The 13,372-nt window shown below is 33.8% G+C and overlaps 2 protein-coding genes across 2 annotated transcripts; both read left to right on the top strand.

Moving 5' to 3' along the window:
* Nucleotides 1–4,625: 4,625 nt before the first annotated feature.
* Nucleotides 4,626–7,284, top strand: LOC111409644 (subtilisin-like protease SBT1.7). The gene is made up of 2 exons (XM_023039674.1): nucleotides 4,626–5,267; nucleotides 5,357–7,284. The coding sequence occupies exons 1-2, from the start codon at nucleotides 4,720–4,722 to the stop codon at nucleotides 7,113–7,115; spliced, it is 2,307 nt and encodes a 768-aa protein (XP_022895442.1). The 5' UTR covers nucleotides 4,626–4,719; the 3' UTR covers nucleotides 7,116–7,284.
* A 2,002-nt stretch (nucleotides 7,285–9,286) lies between these two features.
* LOC111375677 (classical arabinogalactan protein 9-like) lies at nucleotides 9,287–11,140 on the top strand. The gene is made up of 2 exons (XM_022998545.1): nucleotides 9,287–9,942; nucleotides 10,967–11,140. The coding sequence occupies exons 1-2, from the start codon at nucleotides 9,316–9,318 to the stop codon at nucleotides 11,039–11,041; spliced, it is 702 nt and encodes a 233-aa protein (XP_022854313.1). The 5' UTR covers nucleotides 9,287–9,315; the 3' UTR covers nucleotides 11,042–11,140.
* The last annotated feature ends 2,232 nt before the right edge of the window (nucleotides 11,141–13,372 follow it).

Genomic DNA, 13,372 nt, shown 5'->3' with positions numbered 1-13,372 from the left:
TATTTTTGAAAAATTTGCAATTTTCGTCCTGAACATTTGTGAGATATAGCAAATCTACATCATTCTTATTTTCTAGTGTAATTCATCAACAACCTTTCAATGTACAAGTCATTCTCTCCATTTGGATCATTAATTAATACATATAAAAGAAAGTAGTAAAATAACAAAAAATAAGAAAAAGTTGCAAATAAAATCTCGTACCTTTTCAAATGCACAAATAAATTACACATAAATAATTAAATAAATTATATTTAAAATAATTATTTTTTATTTATACATTTGAAAATTTATGTAATTCCATTTGCAAATTTTTCTTATTTCTGTTGTTTTACTCTCTTTTTTTTTTCTTTATTCATTTATTTATATAGAAACCATATCCATCATTTATTGACCAAAATGAGTGAAAGGACGAGATTTGCTATATAATTAAAATATTAAAATTTGGGAATGAATTATACTAAAAAAATGATATATTTTTTTACATTTTGCAATAATTGGGTACAAAATGTGCAAGTTTTCTCCTTTGAAGGCTAAAAAAATAAGTGATTGAAAAAGAAGAAAAAAAACTTCGATTTACAATAATATTATTTTATAGAAAATTGTGTGGTTGAAAATAGGAGAAAGAAAAATGAAATGTAATGAGATTCAAACGGGGGTTTCATTTCATTTTTCTTTCTCCTATTTTTAATCACACAATCTTTCATAAAATAATATTACACGTAAATCGAAAAAAATTTCTTCTTTTTCAACTACTTATTTTTAAAAAAATATTATTCCACCTATTTTCATTTCAAAAAATAGGGGCCAAATGAGGTTTAATGGTCAAGTAGATAGATATTGTCCAAGAGGTCTTTCAAACGCATATCTATTGAAAGATTTAGGATATATCTTCTACAATTAAAGGGTCAAATAGCAATTCATATTTTTAAAAAGTTTGAACCTTAGTTGCAAATTTTTCGTAATTATATTGTTGAGTGACTTGTAACATATGTCCAACGAGTATTTTACACGTAAATTGCAACTTACGATGAATGATATATGACTATTTAAAACGATTGCAGTTATTCTATTTTTAAGAAAGGTTTTAGTACTTATATTTTCTTTCTAACTTTGATGTTTAATTAAAAATAGTGTATAAATCTTTTAAAACAAAATTACGTACGAAATCTACAATATTTCAGTTTAATTTTGAAGGAAATTCTAACTTAGAGATTCATTTATTGAAAAATTGAAATACCTTTTAACAAAAAACTCAAATACATATTTCTTAACTACCCATCATTTTACCTATATTACATGTAAAAACCCGATCAATTTACATAAATATTAAAAACATAGATTAACAAGTTTCAACATCTTTCATTTTTCTTTTTTTAGTTTGAAGCAAAATACCCTCTGACTACTACAATTAAGAATTATAATACATAGTCATTAGCCCCCGGGGCATAGCTCAGTAGTTTAAAGGACAAGAGTAAGGTTATCTCACGCCTTGTTGGCAGTCGCAGTGTGGGAGTTCGATTTCTGAAACATGAAATTGGACTCCTTGTAGGCATAGTGTACAGGCAGCTCTTGTTCCCTGGCCTGTTCCCGAGATTTACCTCCCTTACAAAACTTTAGGGGTGGGGCGATAGGGGCCCTCAAAGTTGGGGTTCAACCTTTTTTTCTTTTTTTTAATAATACATAGTCATTAATCTTATGTCCTTGTTTTCAAGTTATCATTTGAAAAGTACTTTTTCTCAAAATCACACGTTTCATCATTTAATAACACATTTAATTAACTTTTATCTATTAAAAGCTTGATTTTTATTTAAACAAAACAGGGGTTTCAACCACATGATCTAAAAAAAAAATAATAATAATAATAATTCAATTTTCAAATATACTCAAAACGTTTCATTACTTTTTAATCATATATTTTTCAATAAAAAAAATAAAAATAAAATCAGTTTTTAAATAACCTCTTTCACACGAGTCCTAAAGAAGAAATAAATAAATGTGTTTTGGCAAAATTTTATAAATCAAATAATAAATGATATTTTTGAAAAATTTGCAATTTTCGTCTTCAACATTTGTGGAATATAGCAAATCCACCATCATTCTTATTTTCTAGTGTCATTCATACACACCCTTTCAATGTACAAGTCATTCTCTCCATTTCAATCATTAAATTATGGATTCTTCCTTCTCTTTAATTAATTAATACATATAAAAGAAAGTAGTAAAATAACAAAAAATAAGAAAAAGTTCCAAATGAAATCTCATACCTTTTCAAAAGCACGATAAATTGGACATAAAATAATTAAATAAATTACACTTAAAATAATTATTTTTTTATTTATACATTTGAAAAGTTATGTAATTCCATTTGCAATTTTTTCTTATTTTTGTTGTTTTACTTATTTTTTCTATATTCATTTATTTAGCTCCCGTTTGGTGCTCATTTTTTTCAAAATGCATTTTTCTCTCTTTTTTTTTCAACAACACATTTTTTATTAAAATAATATTACACGTAAATCAAAAATTTTCTTACTTTTCAACCACACACTTCCCATCAAGTTACTATTCTAAAATGCATTTTTACATAAAAATGACTCTCAAACACCCTCTTATATAGAAATCAAATCCGTCATTTATCGACCAAAACGAGAGAAAGGACCTATATAATTGAAATGTTGGAATATGGGAATGAATTGTACTAAAAGAAAATTTGATATATTTTTTATATTTTGCAATAATTGGGTACAAAAAGTGCAAATTTTCTAACCACTCCCCGTCCCCCCACCCCCAAAGAAAAATGAAAGGCTATACGATTTTCGTTAGTTGGGCGTTAAAAGCTGCACGTCTCCACCCACCACCAACTTTTTTTGATTAATTTTGGGGTGTAAAGATACCCGTGACCACTTAAATGTAAACTTGAAGATTTCTGTATGCAATTCTGCAGTTATTACGGTGCGGTTAATAATTGTACTCTTTCTTCACCAATCAATGTTCGTCTGCCCAACTTGACAGCAAAACCCGATCAAATGGTCCCTGTCACTCTAGCAAAAGCAGCCCAACTATTTGACCTTCCAAGTTTGCACAGAAAAAAAGCTGTACAGAAGAAGAAATTTTACTGAATTTTAGGCTAAAAGTTAAAGATTCATTTGGAGGATTCTGTGTTGAGTTTGAAAGTTATATGATCCCTTACCTGTTCCCATTCACGTGTATGGGATATTTTTAAAATGAGATAATAACATAAATGATCATTGAATTTTGTAAAAAAATTTCAAGAAATCATTAAAATTTAAAAATCATTGAATTTTGCAAAAAGTTTCTATGAGATCAGTGAACGTTAAAAAGCATCCTATTCATCACTAAATTTTACAAAATATTTTCTAGTAGATCAATGAATTAGTGACTTTTGAGAAATAATTTGCAAAATTTAATGATAAATGAAGTGATTTTTAAAGTTCAATGACTCTGTAAAAATCTTTTGTAAAATTTAGTGATAGCTTGAGTGATTTTAAAGTTTAGTGACCCCGTGTAAATCTTTTACAAAGTTCAGTGACCATTTGGGTTATTATCTCTTTTAAAAATGAACATCTTTTTTAATAATAGGATTAAAAGAAAGAATAATTGAGATAATTTCATTAGTATTAATCTATTTGTACATTCATCCTCAACATTTTGAATGACATCTCCTTGTGTATAAGAAGTTTGACCATTGATTAGAAAGAACGTTGTTGAAATTAATGTATAAAAAATTGTCAACTTACACAGTATCATCCATGATGTCAAACTTGATATAAACCAAACATAATTCATTTCATTGTTTTTCTGGCTAGACAGGTATCCTATCACTATAATACATTTTTCTTCTTTTAATTGATGGATTGTACTGAAAAGGCAAATTGCCTCTCTTTTCTTTCATCTAGATAGAAATAATAACACTCGTCATTATGAGTTTTATTCATAACAAAACTTAATACGATAATTGGGCGACTTTTGAGATCGGATTTGCCAATATCGTAAACTTTCGTCTTCACGGAAAAAAGTATATCTTAGGAGGATTACAAAACAATAAAAATTTTTGGTTTCATGAAATACGTGATTAAAATTAATTGTTCGCTTTGACTTAAATTTTTATCAATTTCTTTAGCTATGCTAAACTGGAGCCTAATTTCGTATGATAAATTTGTCCTAGCTATATTAGTCATTATACATCATGTAAAATTCTCTATTTTTGTCTCAATCATACTCACAACAAGCGATCTAGTAAAAGGTTACATAAATCAGCCTTTCCTTTAGAAATATTTAGAAATGGGCTTGAAAGTTGAATAAATTTTTCTTATTTTTTATATGAAAAAAATAACTTTGTAAAAGATCTGTTAATTTTGATTGATATTAAAATCAAAATTTTAATTTTTACCAAACAGAAACTTACTAAAAGAATGACTTAGTCTTCACAGTAAAATATGCATTATTTTTTAAACAGGTAGCTACTTACTTACAATCAAAATATTCATAATTTAATGGAGACTAAAATAATAATAATAAAAAAAAATTCAAATTTCAGAAAATTTATTCCCAAAATCTATTTCAAGAAGAATTGTATTATATTGTGTCCCTGTCATTATTTAAGTGATAACAATCACTGACAGTACTTGTTCCGGCTGTAATCCTCTTCTGCACCTATATAGGCCAATACCATCCTCAAAACTTTCTCCATTAACATAAGAAATGGAGATTAAAATCAATTTTTTCAGATATGTTGCACTCCGAATTCTGGTTCTTCTGGGTCTCTGTCATGTATCCTTTGCAGCGAAGAAGACATATATTGTTCACATGGCCAAATCAGAAATGCCGGCCAGTTTTGAAGATCATACTCACTGGTATGACTCGTCGCTCAAATCGGTGTCTGAGTCGGCGGAGATGCTGTATACTTATACTAATGTCATTCATGGATTTTCCACTCGATTGACAGCAGCAGAAGCCCAGAAAATAGAGAAGCAGCCCGGAATTTTGTCGGTTTATGAGGAGGTTAAGTATGAACTCCACACGACTCGAACCCCTTCGTTTCTGGGTCTCGATCAGAACGCCGCCGTGCTCCCTGAGTCTGACTCTGTGAGCGAAGTCATCATTGGAGTTTTGGATACCGGAGTCTGGCCGGAAAGTAAAAGCTTCGATGATACTGGATTTGGACCAATCCCAAGTTCATGGAAAGGAGAATGTGAAACTGGAACAAAATTCACTGCATCAAACTGTAACAAGAAATTGATTGGAGCCAGGTATCATCTTCATTTTATTCAATTCTTAGCGGATTATTTTCATAAACATCTGGCAGTTGAAACTTGAATTTTTGGTCTGTCTTCAATAGGTATTTCACAAGAGGCTATGAGGCTACTCTGGGCCCAATTGACGAGTCCAAGGAATCAAGATCTGCAAGAGACGAGGATGGCCATGGAACCCACACTGCCTCGACCGCCGCAGGATCGGTAGTTCCCGGTGCAAACCTTTTTGGCTACGCCGTTGGGACGGCGCGTGGGATGGCCACGCGGGCAAGGGTTGCTGTATACAAAGTCTGCTGGATTGGCGGATGTTTCAGCTCAGATATTTTAGCTGCCGTGGATAAAGCAATTGATGACAACGTCAATGTCCTGTCTTTATCCCTCGGCGGTAGCATGTCGGATTATTACAGAGACAGTGTTGCAATTGGAGCTTTTGCAGCAATGGAGAAGGGCATTTTGGTGTCTTGCTCCGCCGGGAACGGCGGACCTAGTTCGTACAGTTTGGCCAACGTGGCACCGTGGATAACCACCGTCGGTGCCGGAACCCTCGACCGTGATTTCCCTGCGTACGTTAGCGTGGGGAACGGTAAAAACTTTTCCGGCGTTTCACTTTATCGAGGTAACTCTTTGCCTGCTAAAATGCTCCCATTCGTTTACGCCGGAAATGCGAGTAATGTTACAGGAGGCAATCTTTGCATGACCGGCACGTTAATTCCTGAAATGGTTAGTGGTAAAATTGTGTTATGTGATCGTGGGGTGAATCCCAGAGTTCAAAAGGGTTCTGTCGTTAAAGCAGCCGGCGGCGCCGGAATGATCTTAACCAACACCGCCGCAAACGGGGAGGAGCTGGTGGCGGATGCCCATTTGCTGCCGGCAATTGGGATGGGCCAAATAACCGGTGACGCAATTAAAGCTTATTTGTTGTCTGACCGTAATCCAACGGCCACGATTATTTTCGAGGGCACAAAATTGGGAATCGAACCTTCGCCCGTGGTTGCTGCATTCAGTTCACGCGGCCCAAACTCGATAACGTCTGAGGTTCTTAAACCGGATATGATTGCACCAGGTGTTAACATTTTAGCCGGTTGGACCGGGGCAGTGGGGCCAACCGCGTTAGCTGAGGACGACAGGCGGGTCGAGTTCAACATAATTTCTGGCACATCAATGTCTTGTCCACATGTGAGTGGCTTGGCGGGTTTGTTGAAGGCTGCACATCCAGACTGGAGCCCGGCTGCAATTCGCTCGGCTCTTATGACCACAGCTTACACAGCTTATAAGAATGGTAAGATGCTCCAAGATGTAGCCACTGGCAAGCCATCCACGCCGTTCGATCACGGAGCTGGACACGTGGACCCCATATCCGCCCTCAATCCAGGACTCGTGTACGACTTAACAGTCGAAGATTATCTAAATTTCCTCTGTGCATTGAATTACACTACTCTACAAATCAACGCCCTGGCGAAGAGGAATTTCAGTTGCGATTCTAGAAAAACGTACAGCGTGAATGACCTAAATTACCCTTCATTCGCGGTATCATTCCCAGCAGATATGGGCAGTACCATAGGCAGTGGGAGTAGTACTGGTTCTAGTGTGGTGAAGCACACTAGAACACTCACCAATGTCGGATCACCTGGAATGTACAAGGTTTCAGTCTCTACTATGAACAGTTCAGTCAAAATTTTGGTTGAGCCCGAGACGTTGTCTTTCAGTCGAGCAAACGAGAAAAAATCGTATACAGTAACGTTCAGTGCAACCTCAATGCCTTCCAATACAAATGTGTTCGGGAGAATTGAGTGGTCTAATGGGAAGAATGTTGTGGGTAGTCCAGTGGCCATTAGTTGGACTTAAATCTTTAGCGTATTTATGGAAATTAAAAGTTATTGTTAACTTTTTTCATCCCAGGAAAAGGCATTGATGCTGGGGTTGTAATGCATGCATCTTTTCACATTATCTTGCTCAATGATACAGATTGGATGGATATTATGGAAAAAGAAAAACAAGAATTTGTAATATCAAATCTTGAGGCCCTTCTATTTCATAATTTTTGCAGCTGGCCCACAACACAACCCCTCGACAAGCTTTTTCAAGTCAAGCGATCCAACGCTTTTTAACACCTCTAATTGTGACATTATGTACAGTGAATTAGGAAGACTTGATTGAGCTTACGAGTAGTGGCTTAAAATGTCAGACTCGAGTAGTTCATATGCAGTCGTTGGAGTTTTGTTTTGTTTTCATCTTCTATTGAGGTCTTTCTATAACTCAAATCATAAGAAGGTTAAGAAGATGAGGTTGCATGCCCGTGATAGCATTTCAACACTCGGAATAATGATAACAAAGTGATACTGGAGTGGATGTACAAGAAAAATATTAAGGTAATAATATATTTTTCTTCACAAATTTTATGCATCTTGAAGTTTCTTTATGTCAGCCACTGTTTGGAAACGAGTGATGAATAAATGAATAATACTTACAATTGATAGCCGTTTAATTTATAAATAAATAGAAACGAGTGATGAACAAATGAATAATACTTACAATTAATAGCTCCACAATAACCTTTCCGTCTCTAATTATGACAACAGGGGAATAGAATGATGGAGGGTATTGATAATATTGGATTGTTGCATAAAATTTTATAAAGGTCTTGTGTTATGGTTTGCCTTAATAAGAGCATATTCAAGAAACTGTTTATTTTTAAAGACCGTATTTTATTGTTTAGAGAGTATCTATAAATTTAGAGAGTAAAAATTTTTGAAACACTCCAACATGCTCTTTATATTTAACACTTAATTTTACTATTCCCAAAATTTATTTATTTATTTATTTTATCTTTTATCTTAACTGGCGTTTTCTCTAGATTATTAAATTATTTTCCTACATTAAAAATTGAAATACTTTGAACGTATATAGATTCAACTTCTTCTTTTTTTTTTTTTTAAATTCAAAATGAATGAAACTCATGCTTAGAACACTTACATGGGACGAGAGACATTAGGAAGGGTCGACTTTTTCAATTTATTTTAATGGGTGTAATACATGGAGATATCAACACTTGATATTGTCAAGCATAGCCACAGACTTGTTCATAGCACCAGCAACTTTATTAGTACAGCCTATAAAGTATTATAAAATCATATTTTAGATCGAGATATATCATGTGACTTGGATAATATTGTAACAAGAATAGGATCACATGTTTTTTCTGCCAGTGAGTTTAAGAAATTGAAGATGGCCTTCCAATATATCGTTTCAAATTATTATAAATTACATCTCTCAAGTGATCCGCTAGCTAGCTTAGCTCGCCCTACTCAGGGCGATGTGGTGCTAAGCCAAGTCGGGGTATTTGATTATGAGCCAACTCACATTTAGCTCGTTCCATATCGAGCATGAGCTAACACATACGATGGATAGAATTGAGCTCGGCAATGGACGAATTGAGCGGCTTGATTCGACCCATTTAATACCCTTATGAATTTGATGTGTTGAAAGTACAATGGCCCAAATCTTTGAGGTAGCTTATCCACGAGTAATTTTATTGTTTGTTATCTTCTTGAGTTTGCATAACTTGTCCAATTGATTTCAGAATTTGCAGGCTACAATTTTTTTGAAGTAGGAGGCCATTATTCAGGTCTGGATTGTGCATTCTCAGCAAGATGTGAATGCTTTACTAAGTTGATAACCAATCACAAAGTGCCCGTTTGATAAGAATTAAAATTAAAATTTTAATATACTTCATCAATTATAATTAAAATTTACTAAAAATCTGATTTTAATCGGTATGGAAGCAAATTCTGAAAATTTCAGAACTTTTAAAATTAATTATATACCGGATATTCACTTGGGGAAGTGTAGCAACTGGACTGTGACGTGGCGTGTCTGAACCTTGGTTAATTGCCACATAGAGCGCCATTTTTTGTTGGCTACTGCATGGACCCACCCAAATGTCCACCGTTCTTCAGTATTTAAATTTTCAGGCTTTTATATCCCTATTACTTGCACAACTCCCCTTCGAATTAGCTTTCAAGCATTTTTACTCTCTCATCAGAAAATGGAAATTTTAATTGCATTCATATGCATTGTACTAGTTACTGGTGGTTCCGGCCAGTCTCCGTCGGTGGAGTCAACCACACCTGCGGCGGCAGCACCCACTATTTTTAATGTTTCTGTACCGACTCCAGATTCTACGCAGTTAAATTCTCAAACACCGGTGATTTTGGCACCAGCTGCTTCCGTTCCCACTCCATTTTCTGCGGCGGCGATCATGCGGCCGACAGTTTCAACTGCAGCTCCATTGTCCGAACCAATAAGCTTCCCATACAATATTTCTACTCCTGCTCCTGTCTTCACGCCGGTAAGCCGTCCACCGGTTGTTTCCACCCGGGCTCCAGCTCCACTTCAAGCGCCCATCGGCTTCCCCCCGACGACAGTTCCTGTCTATTCTCCAGTCTCATCACCGGCTCCAAGCACAAAACACAATGCACCTTCACCGACTCCATTTTCTTCACCACGCACCCGTACTCGGGCTCCAAGAAAGAAGAAGGGCAAGAAACACCATTCACCTTCACCATCTCCATCTCCATCTCCGGCTCCGGCGCCAAAGCCGCTTGTTCCATCCGAATCTCCTGGACCTAGCGCTGAATCCATTTCTCCTAGTCCCGCATCAGATGATGACGAGGTAGATTTCAGGTTAATCTCATTTTACAGGTTTCTTTACCTGTACTCCGTCCATTTAGTTCATGAAAAAACCCTAGTCAATTTATTGTGTTAAAATCTTAATTCACCACCTTAAAATCGAATTCTAATTGTGTTCAGGAGACTTACTGATTGTTAAAATGAACCAGCGTTATAATGTGCGCGCGCGCGTGCACACTGTAAAATTGCCCCTGTTTGGCCCCCATTACGGGGAAAATTTAATGTATAGAATAGTGTTTTTTGAAAAATGAGTGGTTGAAAAAGAAAGAAAAATTTTCGATTTACGTGTAATATTATTTTATGGAAGATTGTGTGGTTGAAAATAGGAGAGAAAAATAGAATGTAATGTAATGTAATGAAAATCAAACAAGGGCAAAATAATAGCGGTGTGTTTTGTTGTCTTAGGAACAATCTATTCTCCAAATTTTGTCTTTCTTCTTTATGAAAGCTTGTCTGCATACGGCGCATGATATCACAACATTATATTAAGAGCCTGTTCGGACCCGATTTTTTCATCCAAAAAATTAATTTTTTGTCCGTTATTTCACTATTTCAGTTGTCATATTTGACTTCTTCTCTCATAGGTGGACCACACTTTTCTCCTAACAATCAAAAAATCAATTTTCAAAATTACTCCCAAACAAGCTCTAAGAGTCCGTTTGGCATGATTTGCTTAATTTTTGTTTAAAAACTCATTTTAAAAGAGTTTCTTATTTCAAAAGTGCTTTTACAAAAAGTCAAATTGGACAATCTTTCTTTAAAAACTCTTCTAACTATTGGTTCAAAAGCAACTTTTGAGTCTTAAAAGCTCTTTTTGACTTTTCAAAAGTCATATCTAATGAACCCTAGATTAAAAGAAGCTTGTGGAAAACATTTGTCTCTCTAGGCGCACGGTAGCACTCTGTGCAGGGTCTGTATTATTTCTTGCATTGGAAGAAATTAGAATTACCCATTTTTCATGATTATTTTGTGGGTTTATGATTTTAATTTGTGGAAATTTTCTGCAGAATGGAGCAATGAAATTGGTGGGAAGTTTTGCAGTGGAAGGGGCATTGTTTAGCTTCTTATTGTTCTTCTTCTAAAGACATGTGATTATGCTTCAAATATTAATTAATCCGATCATTACCATGTCTTTTATTTGTTAACATGTTTAGTTTCATTAATTTACATTTGCCATATCCTAAGCTATATTATATTTTGGTACAGAGTTTGAGGGGATTTGTTATATGGACCCGTTTGGTACACATTAATGTAAAAATGAGAATAAAAAATATAGCCTTTACGGGCTCCATACAAGAGATAAAAAAAATCAAATATGATGATTTGATATGATGAATAATGATCATATTTTTCATTTCAATGGACAAAAAATGGGAAATAAATAGGGGCATATTTTACGCGTTTCAAAATTTTATCAATTAATACTTTTCCTCAAGCTCTCAAATTCCATTTCACTAATATGGGCAGTGGAGTTTCAAGAAACCTACGTACAAAGATGGAAAAACAAATTTTTTGTATTGAAAAATCGTTAAACGAAAAGTTCAAAATAACGAAAAAGATGACGGTAATAAATGAATTTAATGATCATGTCTTTTATTTTTAGATCTTTTAAATTTCCATTTCTCTGTCTGTTTCGATTTATGTTTGGAATACGTTCTTCACTCGTTACGGTAAGATTTTGGTAATGTTTCGAAGTATTCCTGAAAAACATCTTTCATGTTAAACGACGAGTTCAAAATAATATATCAAAGATGACTTTTAAAAATATATTAATAATCCCATTGTATATTTTTAATTCCAATTTTGATATCACATTTTTGGCCTTTTTTTTAGGGAAAATTGCAACGTCGATCCCAAACTTTTCGTTTCGCTGCAGATTACACCCAAACCTTTAATTTTTGCGACCGAAGTCCCAAACCTTTATATGTAATATCAGTGTCGGTCCATTTCACGCATTCCATCCAAATTACCGTCAGTCAACAGGAAAATCTGCATTTTGACTCCAATGGAACATACTTCATGGGTAAAATTGTCAAAAGCAAATCTTCCGGTCACAACCATAGCCTTTGCAGCAAAAGAAAAGGGCCTCTACATCGACTAACAAATAGGGACGGATCTAGCTGCTCGAGTGAGCCAGGGCGGAGCGTGGAACATTTATCAAACACCGCCCAATATAACGATATTGTTTACTAATATTAAATTAATTTATATTAAAAGAATCTCCAATCAATATATAAATGCACTAAAATGTAAAATAATATAAATATTAAAATATAATTCAGTACAACCCAAAATAATAAGGAATAAAAATACATTTTTTAAGTCATATACTTATTATCAAGTTTCAAATTTTTATGAATTTAAGCGAGACAAGATGAAGTTTATATGTAGTGCTTAATCAATAAAGACAAAAATTTAAAAACAATGAATTTTAGAGCTATTTTTGTCCCCAAAAAAAGAAATGTATTTTTCAAACTCTTAGAAGAACAAAGAATTTTACAAAATAAATTGATAAAACTTAACAATTAAATTATATATTATGAAATAATAATTTCGGTCAATAAATTTTTAAAGGAATGATTTTTAAAGCTATTTTTACCCAAAAAAGAAATCTTTTTTTCAAACTCTTAAAATAATAAAGATCAGTAATTAAATTGTCCAAATTTGAATTTTACAAAATAAATTGATAAAATCTAATAATAAAAGTATATACTATGAAGTAATAATTTGAGTTAACAAAATTTTTTAGAAACAAAATCTAAAAATATAGAATTGTTTAATTATTATTTATTGTGTTAAAAAATTAAAAAGAAGAAGAGGAGGTGAAGGGAATCGAATCCCATACCTCTGATATGATAAAAATGGAATTCCCAATTGAGATACAAAGCTATATCAGTGTTAGTTAAAACAAAATAGAATACAATTATTTAACTATTATTTATTGTGTTTGAAAAATTAAAAGAAGAAGTGAAAAGGAGGGGAGTCGAACCAGGTGCCTCTCACTTGCAAAACCAGCGTCCTACCAAATGAGCTACAATCATAATTGTCAATGATGGTACAGTTTTACATATTTAGCATAATAACTTTATCAACATGAAATTCCTTTCCTACTGGAGCCAGCATGGGCGGCTGCGCAGTCTCGTCGAGTGCTGGCTCCGCCCCCTGCTAACAAACCTGCTGGAAAGAAGAAGTTCAAGGGGAAGGCACAAATTGATGAAATTGAAGTGAAATAGTACTAGCATTGATAAATTTATTGTTTGTTTTTGGGGCGTGGCTGAAAAAACTAATGTAATTAGTCAATGTGGGTTTTGTTTGGTGTTTGATACCGTATGATGTAATGTGTTTTGTTTTTGGGGAATGGCTGAAAATGTCTTTTTGTTGTCAATGACAATGATTTTTGGGTATATATTGCA

This window comes from Olea europaea, chromosome 2 (genome assembly GCF_002742605.1).
Source record: "Olea europaea var. sylvestris chromosome 2, O_europaea_v1, whole genome shotgun sequence".
In the NCBI taxonomy this organism is placed as follows: Eukaryota; Viridiplantae; Streptophyta; class Magnoliopsida; order Lamiales; family Oleaceae; genus Olea; species Olea europaea.
The sequence above is the reverse complement of the archived record's forward strand: the minus strand, read 5'-3'. Positions and strand labels throughout refer to the sequence as shown.

Excerpts from the sequence above, each read along its gene's own strand:
- LOC111375677 (XM_022998545.1), top strand. The coding sequence starts at position 9,316 with ATGGAAATTTTAATTGCATTCATATGCATTGTACTAGTTACTGGTGGT. Across the intron at positions 9,943-10,966 it reads CCGCATCAGATGATGACGAG|AATGGAGCAATGAAATTGGT; the intron begins GTAGATTTCAGG and ends AATTTTCTGCAG.
- LOC111409644 (XM_023039674.1), top strand. The coding sequence starts at position 4,720 with ATGGAGATTAAAATCAATTTTTTCAGATATGTTGCACTCCGAATTCTG. Across the intron at positions 5,268-5,356 it reads AAGAAATTGATTGGAGCCAG|GTATTTCACAAGAGGCTATG; the intron begins GTATCATCTTCA and ends TGTCTTCAATAG.